Source organism: Theropithecus gelada, chromosome 10, assembly GCF_003255815.1.
Source record: "Theropithecus gelada isolate Dixy chromosome 10, Tgel_1.0, whole genome shotgun sequence".
Lineage (NCBI taxonomy): Eukaryota > Metazoa > Chordata > Mammalia > Primates > Cercopithecidae > Theropithecus > Theropithecus gelada.
Window position 1 is genome coordinate 73,931,216 of NC_037678.1, and position 19,458 is coordinate 73,950,673.

General features: G+C 43.3%; 1 protein-coding gene across 1 annotated transcript in view; it reads left to right on the forward strand.

The window, feature by feature from the left end:
* TMC2 (transmembrane channel like 2) overlaps nt 1-19,458 on the forward strand; it is a 104,219-nt gene that overhangs the window by 71,565 nt on the left and 13,196 nt on the right. Inside the window, exons 12-17 of the mRNA XM_025399899.1 lie at nt 127-306; nt 1,843-1,992; nt 2,870-2,998; nt 5,745-5,812; nt 6,676-6,915; nt 14,836-14,961. Of these exons, the coding sequence (XP_025255684.1) occupies nt 127-306; nt 1,843-1,992; nt 2,870-2,998; nt 5,745-5,812; nt 6,676-6,915; nt 14,836-14,961 (893 nt within the window). The remainder of the gene's footprint in view (nt 1-126; nt 307-1,842; nt 1,993-2,869; nt 2,999-5,744; nt 5,813-6,675; nt 6,916-14,835; nt 14,962-19,458) is intronic.

Below are 19,458 nucleotides of genomic sequence, written 5' to 3' on the forward strand. Positions count from 1 at the left end.
AAGGCATCTCCAGGGGCAGCGGAGAGGGCAGCAGAGAAGTGGAGATCGATGGCCATGGGAGTGCAGGGATGGCGGCCAAACAAGTATAATGTTGATGACACAACCTAGGCTTTCCTGATTCCTCAGGTAGAGATCGTGATGTCCCTGCTTGGAATGTTTTGTCCCCCTCTGTTTGAAACCATCGCTCTCCTAGAGAATTACCACCCACGCACTGGACTGAAGTGGCAGCTGGGACGCATCTTTGCACTCTTCCTGGGGAACCTCTACACGTTTCTCTTGGCCCTGATGGATGATGTCCACCTCAAGGTAAAAACCACAACGCCCTCCACCCCACTGCAATTCCTGGTGCCCATAGTATTTTCTTTTTTAATATAATAATTTCATTATATATAATTCATATTAATTAAATAAATATAAATTCAGAAAAATAAAATTAAAAAAAAAACTCCTCAGAGTCTATGACCCAAAGATGACCATTGTTAACCTTTTCCTATTGTTTTTTACTGTCTTCTTCTCTGGTTGTATTTTTTCATACCATATACATGTCATTTGATACCTTAATATTTTATCTTCAGCCTTTTCCACACTGTTTCAGAGCTGCCATAAATGATTAACAGCCAAGTAATTGTCCTCTAAGGTGCTATGTCATGACTTAACCATTCATCAATGCTCACCACACAATTATGGAGCACCCACAATGGCAGGCCCTGGGGTAGAGCAGACAGGAAGACACAGTCCTGTACCAAGTGTGTTCACACTCTGGGCCAGGAGACAGACTTCATTACAGCACTCTGTGGGATGTGCATCAGTAGGGGTAAGCCCAGGGCAGCATGGCAGCGCACAGGAGAAGCTCCAGATCCCACACCCTGGGAACCTTAGCAGACATTGAAAAAGGCAGAGGGAACAGCTGGGTCAACAGGGAACTAGATGATGGCTGAACAATGGAGTGGAGCAGAAGAGTTAAAAAAAATAGAGCAAGGGAGGGCCTGATGATGCTGATGCCCCTCTTCTCCATCTCTTCCCTCCTTATTATTGAGTTGTAGGAACTTTTTCCTGATGCTAACAGAAAATTGTTCTAAGCATGGAAGTGACTGAATCTGGCCCTAACCTCCCCTCCCGGCTCATCTCTGGCTTCCCTCCTACCCAGGAGACTGCTCTACTCTCCTGAGCCTCACATTTCTGCCACAGGGCAAAATTCTCTCTTGCCTCTCTCTCTACCCCTCTCCTCATGTTTGATTGGTTGACTAATCCTCCTTGAGGTTTTGGCCCAGATGTCACCACCTCCAGGAAGTCTTTTGTGGCCCCCACTGTGTGATGTGGATGCTCCTTCTCCCAGAGATAATTTCCCACAGCTCGTATCGCTCTGTTCTGTAATTGCCTGTTCATCTCCATCATTTACTAGACTCTAACCTTTCTGAGCAAAGCTCCACTTCTCTTGGTCACTCCTGTATCACCAGTACTTTATATGCACAGAAGAAACCCTGAATAAATTATTTTCAAGAGAATAATGAATGACTGGATAAATACATGAATGGATGGATGAATGCCTGGATGGATGGATGGATGGATGGATGGATGGATGGATGGATAGACAAATGGATGGATGGACAGACAGATAGTGACTTAGGGTAGAAGATACCTTCATGGGAAAGACCCAAAGACTACAGCCTCTCCTGTACATATTGAAAGCCTGTGGAGGGAATTTCTGGAAGGACTCTGTCCAGGGGTAGAGCAGAAGCTAGATGGTAGGGCTGTGGTATTTGCTCGCTTTCATTGTTCTTATAGAAACAGTTGGACCATCCCTGGCTCCTTCCTACCCCACACCTCCATCTTCTGTTCTAGCTTGCTAATGAAGAGACAATAAAGAACATCACTCACTGGACTCTGTTTAACTATTATAACTCTTCTGGTCGGAATGAGAGTGTCCCCCGACCACCACTGCACCCTGCAGATGTGCCCCGGGGTTCTTGCTGGGAGACAGCTGTGGGCATTGTGAGTAGTCATGCTCTCTCTGAAAAGGTGACCCCTGTTCTTGGTTCTTTGTTATTGCCTCCTTGATGTTTCCATTTGCAGAATAAGCCTGAAAACTTACCAGCTGTCCATCCAGCAAACATTTCATAATCATCTTGGAAGAAATAAAATTACCAAAGCAGATCCTGTGCCCCCCAGGAACTCCAAATCTCTTTGGTATCTCAAAGGTTGTGATGGTGTCTGGTAGATATTTTCAATTTTTCCAGAAAAATAGTAAATTATATCTATTCTACAAATGCAGAGAAAGCTTTGTCCTTCAGTTTTTGGTCCTTCTTCTATGTGCCTCTGTGCAAAACCTGTTTTATTTTCTCTATATATCAAAAAGAGAGAGAGAGAGAGAGAGAGAGAAATCCGACTAGCAGGAGGTGAAAAAAGCTAGGCATTGTCCCCAGTGACTGATGGTCACATTTAATCTTAGTGGGGGCAGCTGGCACTTCAGAATAAGTGGGGAAGCAAGACCTTCGGGTCCCAGTGATGCTGACTACGATGCATTGGGCATAGCCAATTTAACAGGCAATTTATATACATAATTACTAAGTTTCCCAACTTAGTAATTTGTTGGTATCAATATCAGATTGAGAATGATATCAGCATCAGCTTCAAGAGGTTCAGAGATTATTCCAAAGCCATACAATTGGTAATCTGTCGTGTTGGGACCTAAATTAAGCATTTTCCAGAGCCAGGGGTCGCCTCTCTTGACACACAAAGAATCAGAGGGTCACAGAGACAAAGTCAGGTGGGTGGGAGAGAGTTTATGAGACTCTCAACGAACTCTCAGGGAGGGTGGAAGAAGTGGGCAAGGTCTCCAACCGCCCCCTCTTCCTATGTTTCTCTGCAGGAATTCATGAGGCTGACGGTGTCCGACATGCTGGTAACGTACATCACCATCCTGCTGGGGGACTTCCTACGGGCTTGTTTTGTGCGGTTCATGAACTACTGCTGGTGCTGGGACTTGGAGGCTGGATTTGTAGGTCACCACTTCATGGACATTCTGCTCAAAGGAATTTCAACCATCCTCTTTGATACTTATAGCGAGATGCATTCTTGGGCATTTCATTTCTTTGGAGGCTTAATGCCAGTCTCTGCTCTGTGGAGTAGTAAAGTGTTTAATTTGTTTTGCCTTTAAGGGTCTTATTTGCCTTCATAGGGGAAAGTGCTTTTTCCCAATGTAACGAACAATGTGACCTTCTATTCTAGGAAATGGAGGCATCTGGTCTAGGGGAAAGTGGACCACATGCTCCAGTATTGAGTCAATGGTTGATAGGGAATTGCACCTGAGCAGCCTCAACTCTCACTAGGGAGGCTGAAATCTGACAGTGGAGGCGAATATTTTGGGAAGTCCTGGAACACACCAAGAACGCAATAACCACTGGTCCTGTCTTCTATATGACGCTTTGAGAAACCTCCTTTGACTCGTATTCCCTTATAGCCCTCTTCTTCACCTACCTGGTAAATGTGTGTCATTTCCTCTCAGTAGTGGCCTTCTATGCTCTGGCAGAACCTCTGGCTCAGACACCTGTGCTGGACGTGTCTCTTCCACGACACCTCACTGGCCCAGCCTGCAGTCACTGGTGTGCATGTAAGTTACCTACCTCTTACCTGAGCTCCTGGTGAGAGGCTCCATAGGATGTTGACCTGTGTAGCCCTCATCCTGGCCTGGCCCAGGTAAGGGCCCCAGTACAGGTTTCTATCACATTTTTTTTTTCTTTCAGTCATCAGTCTCAGTTATAAACAAGTCTGCTGAGCTCCTCAGCAGCCAGGAGAGCTTCATAATCTTGTCTGAGAACAAAGATGAAAGAACTTTGTGCTCAAAGAGGATGACATCTTTGATAGAAAGACACAATATTACTAAGAGGTCATTGTTCTTAAATTTGTTTGTAAGATCACCACGATTTCCAAATAATACTAAAGTTAATTTGAAAAATAAGCATGTGAGAATATCCAGAAAAAATATTTTAAAAGAAGAATAAGGCCAGGTATGGTGGCTCACACCTGTAATCCTAGCACTTTGGGAGGCCAAAGCAGGAGAATTGCTTGAGTCCAGGAGTTCAAGACCAGCCTGGGCAATCTAGCAAGACCCTATCTCTACAAAAAATAAAAAAAATTAGCTGGGTGTGGTGGTGCATGCCTGTAGTCCCAGCTACTCGGGAGGCTAAGGCAGGAGGATCCCTTGATCCCTTGATCCCTTGATCACACCACTGCATTCCAGCCTGGGCAACAGAGTGAGGCCCTGTCTCAAAAAATAAAGAAAAAAATAAAAAGAAGACTAAAAGGAACTAGACCTACCATAATACTAAAGCATATGATAAAGCTATAATAACCAAAACTGGTACTAGAAAATAGACCAACATGTCAATGGAACAGAACAGAAAGTCCAGAAATAGATACTATCTATATAGGCCTTTAGTTTATGATAAAGGGAGACTTTTAAATGCACTGGAGGGAAAGGATTTTATTAAAATATATATAAATTATATAAAAATGTGGGAGACTATATCCCTCATTCATCTCACCTAGATTAATTGTAGGTGAATCAAAGTCTTAAACATCAAAAAAATGAAAATATAAGTTTCTAAAAGAAAGCATGTACAAACTTAGAATCTTGAAGCGAGGATGATTTGTCTAAGCAGGACATGAAACCCAGTAGACAAGTGTTTTTTTAACATTTTAAAATGTTAAAATTAAAATTTTGGGTCCGGGTGCAGTGGCTCACACCTGTAGTCCCAGCACTTTGGGAGGCTGAGGCAGGTGGATCACTTGAGGTCAGGAATTCAACACCAGCCTGGCCAGCATGGTGAAACCCCGTAATCGCTTGAACCAGGAGGCAGAGGTTGCAGTGAGCCGAGATCGTGCCACTGCACTCCAGCCTGAGTGACAGAGTGAGACTCCATCTTAATAAATAAATATCCAAGACTTCACCCCCATGGATTTAGCGTATGCATGTTTCGTCCTTCCATCCATGCGTGCTGGCCCTTCCTTTGTCTCTTTCCTAACTTCCCATCTCTCCTTCTTGTGTTCTCATTTCCCTTTATCTCCATTTCTGGAAGACGAATTAGGATGTGGGCTTTAGCATGCTTCATGAGGACCCTCATATTCTCAGTGCTCACAGATTTTATGTTCTTTCAAATATTGGACAAATCACGAAAACTGAAAATCAGTTAGGCTGAAAATGTGAACCAAGCTGGGCACTTTCCTTTCCACGAACTGCTCTCAGACTGGAGGAAGAAGAGAAGGAGAAAGAAGAGTTGGAAGGATGATTTGGTTTTTGTTTGATTTTAAGCTTTCTTTTCTTTTGACTCCTCATTTAATTATTTGCATTTCATTATTTATTAGATTTCTCCTTGATTATAATTTCAAGGTATGTTTCCGATTAAAACATGATAAAATGTTCTCTTAGAGGCAAGGGTCTTCCCAAGAACACACTATCAGCCTGCAAGTCCTGAAAGATAGAAACTCTCACTTTTTTTTTTTTTTAACTGAAACAGGCATTTTAAAAGTTTCAGCTTTGAGAATGTCAAATTTTTTCGTTAAAAGTTGAAAACATATTAAAGAAACAGAGTGCTAAATCTAAGGTTCTTCTCTAGTTACCAGAGCAAGCTCTTAGGGATGGAATGGCCTTGGCTTGGCCAGTTGGTTAGTAGTAGGGTTTGGCTGAATTCATCCAACATGCTTTCTTTTTTTTTTTTTCTCTCTCTCCCTCCCTCCCTCTCTAGCCTTCATATGCTGAGTTTGATATTAGTGGAAATGTGCTGGGTTTAATCTTCAACCAAGGAATGATCTGGTGAGTTATCCATTTCATCTGGTGATCGCCTCATCCAAGGAGTCAAAAAACCGGAGTCCAAGACTTTGCAACTTAACTAGTTGGAAGAGGCTGGATAAGTCATCTTGCCTCTCTGAACTCCCCTCTTTCACATGAAAAATCCAGAGCAGGACTAGATGAGAAGCAGGACAGTTTCTGGCCCACCCATATGCTACCATAGAAGTAGAGAGAAAGGGAGAGACGGGGGGGTAGGGGAGAAAAGGAAAAGAAAGAAAGGCAGGAGAGAAGGAGGAGAAGAGGGAAGAAAAAGGGAGGAAGGAAAGAAGACAAAGGAAAGGGAAAAGGAAGGAGTAAAGAAGAGACGAGGAAAGGAAAACAAAGAAGGAGGGAGAGAGAAAAGAAGGAAGAGAAGGTGGAAGGTAAATGAACTACGGAACTCCCTCCTTTGAAAAGCGAGTTTGAGGAGGTACATAACTTTAGGTAAAGACTTTCAAGGTGCCAAGGGCTTGCTGCAAGCCACTGTCCAATTCTCTTAATTGAAGGACTTCAAATACTCTTCTGAGCAGCAGTGCTGTTTTATGGAAACCAAGGAGAAACAGGCAGGAGACAGTATAATTTGCTAGATGCCTGGGGGCGAAGCAGTGGTAAAATCCTGGCCAGAATGTAAGCCAGGAATGCTCGGAGTGCCTCCCTCTCCTGAGGACTACATGGTTCTGGCTTGATGATCAATATTCTGGTTAAATGGGAGGTCCCTTACCTGGGGACTTGCCAGGAAAGCAGCTGAGCCTCATGCCCCTAACCCATCCGTTGCATTTCCTTCTATCACCTTTCCCTTGCCTTCCCTGCTGTCCAGCCAACCAGGTGTTCGGTTTCTGCCCTTCCAGGATGGGCTCCTTCTATGCTCCAGGCCTGGTGGGCATTAACGTGCTGCGCCTGCTGACCTCCATGTACTTCCAGTGCTGGGCAGTGATGAGCAGCAACGTACCCCATGAACGCGTGTTCAAAGCCTCCCGATCCAACAACTTCTACATGGGCCTCCTGCTGCTGGTGCTCTTCCTCAGCCTCCTGCCAGTGGCCTACACCATCATGTCCCTCCCACCCTCCTTTGACTGCGGGCCGTTCAGGTGCAGAGTCTCAGTTGCCCAGGAGCACCTCTCCTCCCGAGGCAGTCTGCTCAGAGGGCCTTGGCCCAGAATTCCAGTTCTAGTTTCATGCCAACTTGTAAAAGGCCATGGAGCTTTGAGTGAATCATCGATGTTATGCAAGAGCATTTTCTGCCAGGATGGAAATGTTCTGTTGTTCTGTGTCTGTGCTATTCATTTCTTTTTTTTTTTTTTTTTGAGACGGAGTCTCACTCTGTCACCCAGGCTGGAGTGCAGTGGCACGATCTCAGCTCAGCTCACTGCAAGCCCCGCCTCCCAGGTTCACGGCATTCTCCTACCTCAGCCTCCCGAGTAGCTGGGACTACAGGCGCCCGCCACCATGCCTGGCTAATTTTTTTGTATTTTTAGTAGAGATGGGGTTTCACCATCTTAACCAGAATTGTCTCGATCTCCTGACCTCGTGATCTACCTGCCTTGGCCTCCCAAAGTGCTGGGATTACAGGCGGGAGCCACCACGCCCAGCCTGTGCTGTTCATTACAGTAGCCACCAGCCACCTGTGGCTGTTGAATGATTGAAATAAGGAACTGAGAAAATGAATTTCTCATGTATTTATTTTTCTAATTTATTTATTAATTTTTAATTGATAGTTGTACATATTTTGGGGTACATGTGATATTTGGATATGTGTATACAATGTATAATGATCAAATCAGGGTAACTGGGATATCTGTCACATCAAACATTATCTTTTTAAAAATTGTTTTTAACCGAGTCTCGCTCTGTCACCCAGGCTGGAGTGCAGTGGTGCGATCTCAGCTTACCGCAACCTCCGCCTCTCGGGTTCAAGTGATTCTTGTGCCTCTGCCTCCCAAGTAGCTGGGACTACAGGCACACACCATGATGCCCAACTAATTTTTGTATTTTTGGTAGAGACGGGGTTTCACCATGTGGCCCAGACTGGTCTCAAACTCCTGGCCTCAAACAATACACTTGCCTCAGCCTCCCAAAGTGCTAGGATTACAGGCATGAGCCACAGCGCCTGGCCTAAACATTTATCTTTTCTTTGTGTTGGGAACTTTGAAATCATACAATAAATTATTGTAAACTGTCATCTCCCTGCTGTGCTATGGAACACTGGGACTTCTTCCCTCTAACTGTATATTTGTACCAGTTAACCAACCGTACTTCATCTCCGCTCCTCTCTATCCTTCCCAGCCTCTGGTCACCTCATTCTACTCTCTACCTCCATGAGATCCACTTTTTTAGCTCCCACATGTAAGAACATGCAATATTTGTCTTTCTGTGCCTGGCTTATTTCACTTAACATAATTACTTCCTGTTCCATCCATGTTGCTACATGACAAGATTTCATTCTTATTTTAATTTCAATTAAAATAACCACACATGGCTAATGGCTACCATATTTGACAGCACAGTTCTACCCTTTTAACACATAGATAACTTACTACCTGGGATTAGTTTACCACAGGATAAGTAACAGTAGATATTCTGAGGATGAATTACCATACACTTACACGTGCCATTTAAATGTGAAGCAGCTGCAGTGGACTCTTGCCCAACCTCAACTGAGCTATCTGCTTTCTAGAGCATTGGCCTGAGGGTTCAAGATATAAGTCAAGCTAGTTAGGAGACTGGATATTGTATAAAAGGACAAATAGTTATGTAAGGAGGTAGATCAAGAAATAATGTGTATCTACTGTTCTCTTTCCAAATGAATGACCTTCTGAAAACAAAGCCCTCTGCTGACTCCATAAAGAGAGGTTCTGTAGTTAAAGCAGTTTGGGACATACTGCCCCTTCTGTCTGCCATTATCTCACTTAGAAATGCTCGATGCACACTCCTTTGTTAAAAGCTCTGAAGAATCATGTAATGAGGTAACACCTGTAAGCTAGTGTCTCCATCCTTATTGACCACAGAACCCTTTCTGCATGGATCACTCATCCAGGGCTGGAAATAGGGTGAGGCAGGTGAATGACACCCTACACTGCACATGAGCAACCCTGAGGGCATTACTTCCTTAAATTGTGCACTCAGGGCCTCACCTGCCTCACTCTAGTCCCAACCCTGCCTACCAATGAGGAGAAACACTGTTCCGTGAAAGGGTTGTATATGCAAAACAGCCCCTAAATGCCCAAAGAGCCTAGAATCCAAAGGAGGAAGGAGACAAATGCAGTTTGTCAGCTTTGAGTGATTTATTAGGGGTAACTTACAGACAGAAGTATGGTCGCAAGCAGCCGCAAGACAAGTAGATCTCCACACCTCAATCCCCCAGGCCCAGGGCTTATATCTTGGGGAAAGTATGCGTGCTCTGGAAGGAATGCGTAGGTGGCTCTGAACATCACAGCCTATGATTTCTGCAGCAGCATCAAGGGTTGTTTTGGAGGAAACTTACAGGGAACAAGGGTTCCTACATAAAGAGTTATACATCTGCTAGACATGTGGGAGGCACTCCCAGACTCAGGGTTAGTTAGAAGTTACAAGGCAGATTAGCATGTAAAATAAAGTCACTCATGTCCCCCACAAACACACTTTGAGAAATGCTGATCTGCTTCTTCTCAGTTCATAAGGAACTTACCTAAATAAAGACCTGTGATAGTTGGACCCCAGGGATGTTAGCAGGAGTGTTCCAGCAGGGTGTGATCTGGAAAACAGGGTTCACACAGAAGGAGGGGATCAGTCTAGAACAGAAGGAACGTGCTGGACTGCAGGCGGCCTGAGATGCCAGGCTGAAGGGAAAACTGCATGGAAGAAGCCTCTGTTGGCTTCTTCCTAAGCAAGGTTTGGAGGGCTGGGCCCTGGGTGCAAATGCCAGCACCTCTTTTCTCAGTTTCCCATCTGTCACTGGGTAGGAGGTCAGCAGGGACAACTATACTATGATAAGAACCATCTCCTACAGTCGTATGGAAAGCTGAACTTATAAGAAAGGAACTTGGCTAGCCATGTATGGTGGTACGTGCCTGTAGTCCCAGCGACTTGGGAGGCTGAGGTGGGAGGATTGCTTGAGCCCAGGAGGTGGAAGTTATAATAAGCTATGATTGCACCACTGCACTCCAGCCCGGGCAACATAGCAAGGCTCTGCTTCAAAAGAGAGGAGAGAAGAAGAGAAGAGAAGAGAAGAGAAGAGAAGAGAAGAGAAGAGAAGAGAAGAGAAGAGAAGAGAAGGAAAAGAACTTGGGTATTTAGCTGAAGAGATTCCCAAGCAATGTATTGAAGGTACAGCCTGGTTTCTTCATGCTGCTTACAGAAAATGTGCAAGGAAAGAGGTACATTGAGTAAGTAACTGATAAACCAAGAAAGTACCAGGATTTGATGATTCTGGAAATTCTCAGCCTTATCTAGATTGCAAAATATGCTAAAACTAGATTCACTGTCATGAGAATGTGCTGTAAAAAGAAAGCCAAGAGTGAATCTGGACAACCTTTTACTAGTGTTTCTGAAGGATCAAAAGATCTGAATATCATTAACACAGAAAACTCTGACTAATCATGTGACTAATGGATCCCCTCAACCATCACATCAGAAGTCAGGAATAGAAACAGGATTATCTGGCTGGGCGTGGTGGCTCAAGCCTGTAATCCCTGCCCTTTGGGAGGCTGAGGTGGGTGGATCACGAGGTCAGGAGATCAAGACCATCCTGGCTAACACGCTGAAACTCCGTCTCTACTAAAAATACAAAAAATTAGCCAGGCACGGTGGCAGGCACCTGTAGTCCCAGCTACTCGGGAGGCTGAGGCAGGAGAATGGAGTGAACCCAAGAGGTGGAGCTTGCAGTGAGCTGAGATCACGCCCCCGCGCGGGGGCAAAGGGGAAAGACTCCAACTAAAAAAAAAAAAAAAAGAAATAGGATTATCCAGAAAAGATCATGTGGACCTCTCTTGTTTAACAGAGTAAATTCTCATGACATGTATGAAAAACTCACAAGGTTTTTGAGAATATTATATCAGCAGAAACACTGCCAACTTGGACTGAAAGAAGCAGAAGGAAGACAAAATAAAGGCAGACCACTGGCCTCCCAGAATTCTGTGGCAGGAAACAGACTGATAAAATTTACTCAGCTGAAACATGTGCTATCCTTCAAGAAGAAGGATTCTTCCATGAGCAGAACTGTGAACCTAGAGGGCAAAGCTATGGCACACCAGGGCAGAGTCTGGAGCCCAGAGGATTATTTTCAGGACTTTAAAACTTAATAGAGCTTGGCTGATTGGATTTCAAAATTGCTTGGAACGGGTGATTCCTTTCTTCCTCCCATTTGCTCCCTTTTGGTAATGGAGTGTTTACAACTTTTATCCTACGCCTGTCCCACCATTTTATTTTTGAGAGTAAATAACTCATTTTCTAGTTTCTAGAATCTTGAGATAGGGATATCATCATGGATTAGTCAGGTGGGCCCTAAGTCACAAGTGTTCTTATAAGAAGGAGGGAAGCTGGGCGCCGTGGCTCATGCCTGTAATCCCAGCACTTTGGGAGGCCGAGGCAGGCGGATCACAAGGTCAGGAGTTCAAGACCAGCCTGGCCAACACAATGAAACCCCACCTCTACTAAAGATACAAAAAATTAGTCAGGTGTGGTGGAGCGTGCCTGTAATCCCAACTACTAGGGAGGATGAGGCAGGAGAATCGCTTGAACTCGGGAGTTGGAGGTTGCAGTGAGCTGAGTTGATGCCACTATACTCCAGACTGGGCAACAGGGGAAGATTCCATCTCAACAACAACAACAACAAAAAAAAAAAAAAAAAAAGAGGGAGAGGGAGATTTGACTGCAGAAACCTAGAAGGTGATGTGACCATAGAAGCAGGCAAAGATTTAAAGATTCTATGCTGTTGGTTTTGAACATGAAGAAACCCCCATCTCTACTAAAAATAGAAAAATTAGCCAGGCATGGTGGCAGGTGCCTATAATTCCAGCTACTTGCGAGGCTGAGGCAGGAGAATCACCTGAACCCTGGAGGCAGAGGTTGCAGTGAGCCAAAATCATGCCACTGCACTCCAGACTGGACAACAGAGCAAAATTCTGTCTCAAAAAATACATAAATAAAGAAACCCTAATGGAGCTTGGCTGACTGGATTTCAAAATTGCTTGAGATTGGTGATTCTTTCTTCCTTCCATTTTCTCCTTTTTGGTATTGGAATGTTTATAACTGTTATCCTATGCCTGCCCCAGGTTGGTTTCAACCCAGTGAAACCCTTTCAGACTTCTGGCCTCCAGAACTGTAAGTTATTAAATTTAAGTCACCCGTATGACAAACAGCAGGCACTGGAATCTGATACACCATCTAATTCAATGACAAAATAATCTACATTCAATTGTCACATAAAAGTCTAACATGTAAACTTAACTTTTCTCATTTTTACATGGTGGGTATGCACTGGAAATAAAAATAATAATAAATTAAACATTGTGATACAGTCATGTGCCTGGCACTTGAAATGCCATCATGCTATAACTGCCTCATTGCAATTTGTGGTGTGGTGGGCAACTGTTGTAAGCAATGAGATGGCCATAAATGGTCTCTGACAACTGCTCTTCCCTGTCATTATAGCACAAAAAATGAATGAGTATAGCTGTGTTCCAATAAAACTTTATTTACAGACACTAAAATTTTAATTTTATACATCCATTTTTACATGTCACAAAATAGTATTCCTATTTTGATTTGTTTTCAACTACTTAAAAATGTAAAAATGATTCTTAGCTCACAGACTATATGAAAACAGGTGACAGATCAGGTGCAGTGACTCATACCTGTAATCCCAGCATTTTGAGAGGCTGAAGCAGGTGGATCACCTGAGGTCAAGAGTTTGAGACCAGCCTGGCCAACATGGCGAAACCCCATCTCTACTAAAAATACAAAAATTAGCCAGGTGTAGTGGTGCCTGCCTGTAATCCATCAGGCATTGTGTGTAAACTCCCGTGGCTGAGACAGCAGAATTGCTTGAAACCCAGAGGCAGAGGTTGCAGTGAGCCGAGATTGCACCACTGCACTCCAGCCTGGGCAACAGAGAGAGACTCTGTAAGAAAGAAAGAGAGAAAGAGAGAACAGAGAGAAAGAGAAAGAGAGAGAGGGAGAGAAAGGAAGGAAGGAAGGAAGGAAGGAAGGAAGGAAGGAAGGAAGGAAGGAAGGAAGGAAGGAAGGAAGGAAGGAAAGAAAGAAAGAGAGAGAAAGAGAGAGAAAGAAAGAGAAAGAAAGAGAAAGAAAAGAAAGAAAGAAAGAGAAAGAAAGAAAGAAAGAAAGAAAGAAAGAGAAAGAAAGAAAGAAAGAAAGAAAGAAAGAAAGAAAGAAAGAAAGAAAGAAAGAAAGGAAAAGAAGAGAAGAGAAGAGAAAAGAAAAGAAAAGAAAAGAAAAGAAAAGAAAACAGGTAACAAGCTGAATTTGTCCAGGAGCCATTGTTGGTCAACTCCTCATCTATACTTTACACAGAAAATGTTTAGCTGCAAAATGTCAAAGGGCACTTATAACTTAACAGCACCATACTCAATGTTTTGTATCAATTCTCATCTATATCCTCTAAACAATCTTCTGAGATAAATACAATTATTATACTTAAAATACCATATTATACTATAGTATTATTATATTACATTATACAGATGAGGAAACTGAGGCAGAGAAGTTTTCAATATCTTGCCCAAAGGTATTGAACTTCTGTAGATATTGGACATCCAACAGAACATACTATAATGATGAAAACATTACATATCTGCATTTCTAACAGAGCAGCTACTAATCATATGACTACTGAGCACTTGAAATGTGTAACTAAGAAACTGAATTTTAAATTTTACTTCATCTTAATTTTTATTTTTAATAGCCACATCAGACAGCACAGCTTTCGTGGGAAGAACCAGGGCAGGATACGAAGCAAAAAGAGAATAATTGTCAGGCCGGGCATGGTGGTTCACGCCTGTAATCCCAGCATTTTGGGAGGCCGAGGAGGGCGGATCATTTGAGGTCAGAAGTTCGAGATCAGCCTGGCCAACATGGTGAAACACCATCTCTACTAAAAATTCAAAAAACTAGGCGGACGTGGTGGTGCTCACCTGTAATCCCAGTTACTCGAGAGGCTGAGGCAGGAGAATTGCTTGAACCCGCAGGTGGAGGTTGCAGTGAGCTGAAATTGCACCACTGCACTCCAGCCTGGGTGACAGAGTAAGACTCCACCTCAAAAAAAAAAAAAAAAAAAAAAAAACAAAAACAAAACAGAGAGAGAGAGAGAGAGAAATTGTCCACGTGTCTCACAAGTGATAAATGGGGGAGCAAGGATTTAAACCAGGAATTTCAAACTCCATATTCCACCTCTTGGCACCAAAATTACCAACCAAGAGCCAGTAGCATCCAGGAGGCTCTCGGCCAGCATTCGTAGAAGTAAATCTGCATAATGGTTCTTAAGTATTTGAAGAAAATAAAAATTATAGTTGCGAACTGTCCAGGAGCCTGTCCTAGGTGATCCAATATCTCCTAGACTTAAAATCTGTAGGTTAATTCTAGGTATTTCTGAGAGACACTCAGGTTATCCAGCACATCAGCTTCTGCAGAACTGTTTCCAGGCCCAAAGGAAGCTCCATGTTGGTCTGGTAGCTAAAACACAGGCAATTTCTCCAGTTAGAGTATATGAGAAAAAAACCATTTTTTTCTGGCTGAGGAAGGTGTCAGACACAAAAGACCAGTGAAGACTGAGAGGTTGTAAGTTACTTAGGATAGAAAGCTGGTGACCCATGTGCCGACCCAGCTGTCACCCTAGCCAGAATGGCAGCCCCTCAAGGGGAATTTTTTACTTGCAGTTCATTTGGAGCAGAGCTCTGGTTCTTCCAGGAAAGCAGTGGCAAGCAGCAGTCCTGGACCTGGTTGAGGGGGCATGGATACAGTTGTGAATGCCACAGGCACTTGGCAGCATGTTATCATGTGTCCTCTCCTTTTTCCAGTGGGAAAAACAGAATGTATGACGTCCTCCAAGAGACCATTGAAAATGATTTCCCAACCTTCCTGGGCAAGATCTTTGCTTTCCTCGCCAATCCAGGCCTGATCATCCCAGCCATCCTGCTGATGTTGTAAGTTAGCCAGGACCCATGGCTCCACCCCGTGAAAACCTCTCCTTGAATTTGAGACTTCCTTGGCAGGTCCTTTTCATCTTGCCTTCTTAGTCTGCACTCCCCAGGAGCAGACTCCATGATGAAGATTCAAGTGCAAGTATTTTATTGGGGAGGGGGTGAGGACTTGAGACAAGGAAGGGAAAGGAAAGTGCATGGATATCACTGTGAGGATTCTGGGAGGCAGTGTGCCTCAGACTTATCCCCTGCTAAGGGCAAAGGATCCGGGGCATTTGTAGACCAGCTCCCAGCGTCATTCATGGGTAAAATGGCTTCAAGGGGTGTGAGTGAGGGGCCCAAGATGGAAGGGAAGCTTCTGGTAACAGAGATGAGAGCACCAGCAAGTGCAAGTCTTTCGGAGCATACTGAAAATTTGCGTGAGCCCTGACATTATCTGCAACAACTCCCACTAAAATGCTCACTAGAAATATCAAAGACCTGTGGGCTCTGAGCCTCTCAGGAAGCTGGACGGTGATTCGGCCTGATCCTGGCTGGGCCCACGGCACTACTTGATTGAGCAGCTTATGCACTGGAACAAGCTGGTTCCTTCATCACTGTCCCCCTCAACAACTGTTAGAGAACAAGTTTGAAAATCTCTGTATCCCCAGCGCCAGCCTAATGCCTAGAGCATAGTACACAAACAGTAAATGCTCAAGGAAGGAACTAGGGAAGAAAAGCAGGAAGCCAGAGTCTTGGATTGGAATTGCTGCCATCAAAAAACGTGCTAGTAAAAATGTTAGCATTTTTCTTTATTTAAAAAAACATATTTTGGCATGCTTTTTAAAAAATTATGAAATATTCCCAGCATACAAATGAGTACAGACAACCATGTACACTATCACAAGATTCAACAGATGTGAATATTTTGCAATATTTACTTCAGGTTTATCTTTCTTCTTAATAGAAATAAAACATTACGGATGCACTTCAAGCCCCACCCAATCCTTCTTTCTTCTTCCCTCCCCAAAGGTAACTATTATTCAGAGTATATTTAATTGTTTCCCTGCATATTTTGTACTTTTTAATCATATGTGTGTATACTACTGTTTCCAGAGTTTTAAACCTTTTCATGAATGACTCACATTACATGCTTTTCCTCAATCAACATTATGTTGGGGGATTTATCCATGTGGATACATGAGCACACATTTGAAGGCTCTTCTATGTTCCATTGCATGAATAAGCCACAGTTCATTCATTCCTCTGCTTAGAGAGTTAGGCTGTTTCCAGTTTTCAGCTATTGCAAACTGCACTGCAGCCAGCATTTTGTATATATCTCCTTGCACGATTCTGAGAGTTTCTCTAAGGTGGACATCTAGAAGCAGAATTTTGGGTCATCAGATGTTTCTTTAATCTTTTTAGATCTTACAGAATTGCTCTCCAAAGTGGTTCTATTTCCTTTTGACTGTTATTTATAAATTCCAACTCTCTGGTGAAATTCTCCAACTTTCTATTTTCTTGAACATAGTGATTACAATTATTTTTAAAATCCCAGTCTGATATTCCAATATCTGAACCACCTGGGTGTATTTTTGTTGTCATTTGTTTTCCTCTTGTTTATCATCAGCTCTACTTTTAGCATGGCATGTAATTACCAGATTTCAGACATGTGGATGAAAAATTATAGAGGCTATGAATAATGTTATCTTTCCCCAAAGGGATGGGTTTCTTTCCAGAAAGGCAAATGAAATACTAGGAGATCACTTAATCCTGTCAAGGCTTGATGTTTTAGCTATCTATTATTACATAAGAAACAACCCCCAAAATTGAAAAATAATATTTTATTAATGAATCTGCAATTTGGGTAGGATTCAGCAGGAATCATTCTTTTCCTCTCTACTCAACATCATCTGGGTCAGCTCAGCTGGAGGCTGGAGGGTCCACTTTCAAGATGGTCACTCACATGACTGGCCAGCTGGCACCAGCCATCACCTGGAAACTCAACAAGGGCTATGGACTAGAGGCCTCACTTCCTTCCCACAAGCTGCTTGGGCTTCCTCATAGCATGGTGGCTGAGTTTCAAGAGCAAGCATCCCAAGAGAATGCAGTGGATATACATGGCATCTTTACTTACTCCTGCCATACTCTATTGGAGCAATCACAAAGGGATACCCAGGTTCAAGAGAAAGAAATATAGACTCATCTCTTGATGCAATGGCAAGATTCTAGAAGCACATGTAAGATGGGAGTCATAGTATTGTGGCCATCTTTGGAAAATAGTTTGCCATTGCTAGCTTTGGGCTTTCTCAGGGCTGATTTATTTCAGTTTCACCCTATTTCCAAGACATTAACCTTACGCATACAACGTGATCCTTACTGTTGAGCAGTCTTTTAGGGGTCTCAACTGAAAACCTACAGTGTTTACCAATTCCCTCTTGTGACAGTTACTACAGGACTGAACGAAGGAGGACAAACACAGAAATGAAGACAAATAAAAAAGGATTTGTTTTAAAGAAGGGGTCAGGGAACTCCTTGCTTCTAGTGAGCAAAGGCAGCCCTGAGCTTCTACAGCCCTTCATATTTATTGGGTAGAAAGAGCAGGGAGAAGGAGGTAATGATTGGTCAGCTGTTTGATTGATCACAGGTTCACATCATTGCTAACAGGCCTCAGATGTGCCTAATCACAAGTAACACTGCGCCTGGGGTGTGACTGCCCTCAGCATTCCTTCTGGGCGCCGACATAGTGGTCAGCTTGCCAACATCCTGCATTCATGAGAACAGTTTGCTGTTTACTCATATAGCCTCCAGTGGTATACTGAGTTGATCACAACCCTCATTCTTTCAGCCTCCAACACCCTCCACCTTGGCAGGGCTTGAAACCCATTCTCTCTTTTCCCAATTCTGCAGTCTTTGCTTATACTCTTTCTCCAATAGTACTGCTACAGCCACTGTGAAATCTCTGCTCTGCTCTTCAGCCTCCCTGGTGTCATTTTCTTCTGGACTTCCTGAAGCAATTGAAGAATTGGTCAATCATTTGAGGGCAATATGTACGCAGAGTTTGGCTTATTTATCAGCAATTTGTTCTTCTCTGGGATTCTGTCCCTCAAGTCCCAAAGACTCTGGCAGTAATTAACTCTGACCTGCATCTTCTCCACATTGTAGGATTTCCACTTTCTGCTTGGACTCTGCTTCTAGGTCACAAATTGGAAAATACTCTCAGGGAGAAACCCTGGAGGAATGTAGAGCTCACCTCACATGCTTCCCTTCTCTCAAGCTTCCAGCCCCTTTAGTCTGCCTGTTTTGTCACTCTCCCATGTCTTAAACTACAGTTTTGTAAATTTTGCTCAGCATTTACAGTTGTTTTTCTCTGCAAAGCTGGACCAATACAAGTCCTTCAGTGAAGACCAGAAAAAGAAGTCTTTGCTCTCTTTGTTTATTTGATTTTCCACAGTCAGGTTGCCTAGCACCAGAACAACAACAAAAATAATCTGTGATCATGTTTGTTAGAAAGAAGACCGGGCATGGTGGCTCACACCTGTAATCCCAGCATTTTGGGAGGCCAAGGCAGGCAGATCACCTGAAGTCAGGAGTTCGAGACAAGCCTGGCCAGCATGGTGAAATCCCGTCTCTACTAAAACTACAAAAATCAGCCAGCTGTGGTGGTGTGTGCCTGTAATCCCAGCTACTTGAGAGGCTGAGGCAGGAGAATCACTTGAACTCAGGAGGCAGAGGTTGCAGTGAGCCAAGACCACGCCACTGCACTCCAGCCTGGGCAAGAGAGCAAGACTCTTGTCTCAAAAAAAAAAAAAAAAAAAAAAAGTCAGAAAGAATTGGCATGCCTATGTTGTTAAGTTTTCCAATCCAAGAATACCATATTCCGTATCATTTGTTCATTTATGTCCCTCAATAATATTTTTAAGTTTTCTTCATAAATTTCATGCACATTGCTTATTAAATATATTCCTCTGCATTTCATCTTTTTATGTTTTATACTAAATTAGGATAGCGCTTTCATCACACTTTCTCACTAGTTTTTGGTTTTTCTATGTAAATGTTATTTATTTTCTATATATAAATTTTGTATTCAGTCACTGATATACCTAGACTTTGTGTCCCCATCCACATTTCATCTTGAATTGTAATCACCACAGTCCCCACATTTAAAGGGAGGGACCAGGTGGAGGTAATTGGTTCATGGAGGCAGTTTTCCCCATGCTGTTCTTGTGATAGTGAGTTCTCACAAGATCTAATGGTTTTATAAGGGGCTCTTCCACTTTGCTCGGCACTTCTCCTTCACGCCACTTTGTGAAGAAGGTGCCTTGCTTCCCCTTCACCTTCCACCTGTAAATTTCCTGAGGCCTCCCCAGCGATGCTGAACTGTGAGTCAATTAAATCTCTCTCCTTTATAAATTACCCAGTCTTGGGTAGTTCTTTAAAGCAGTATGAAAACAGGCTAATACAGTCACCCCACGAGTGTATTGTTTATAATATTTACTCAACCAAAGTTCTTGAATCTTC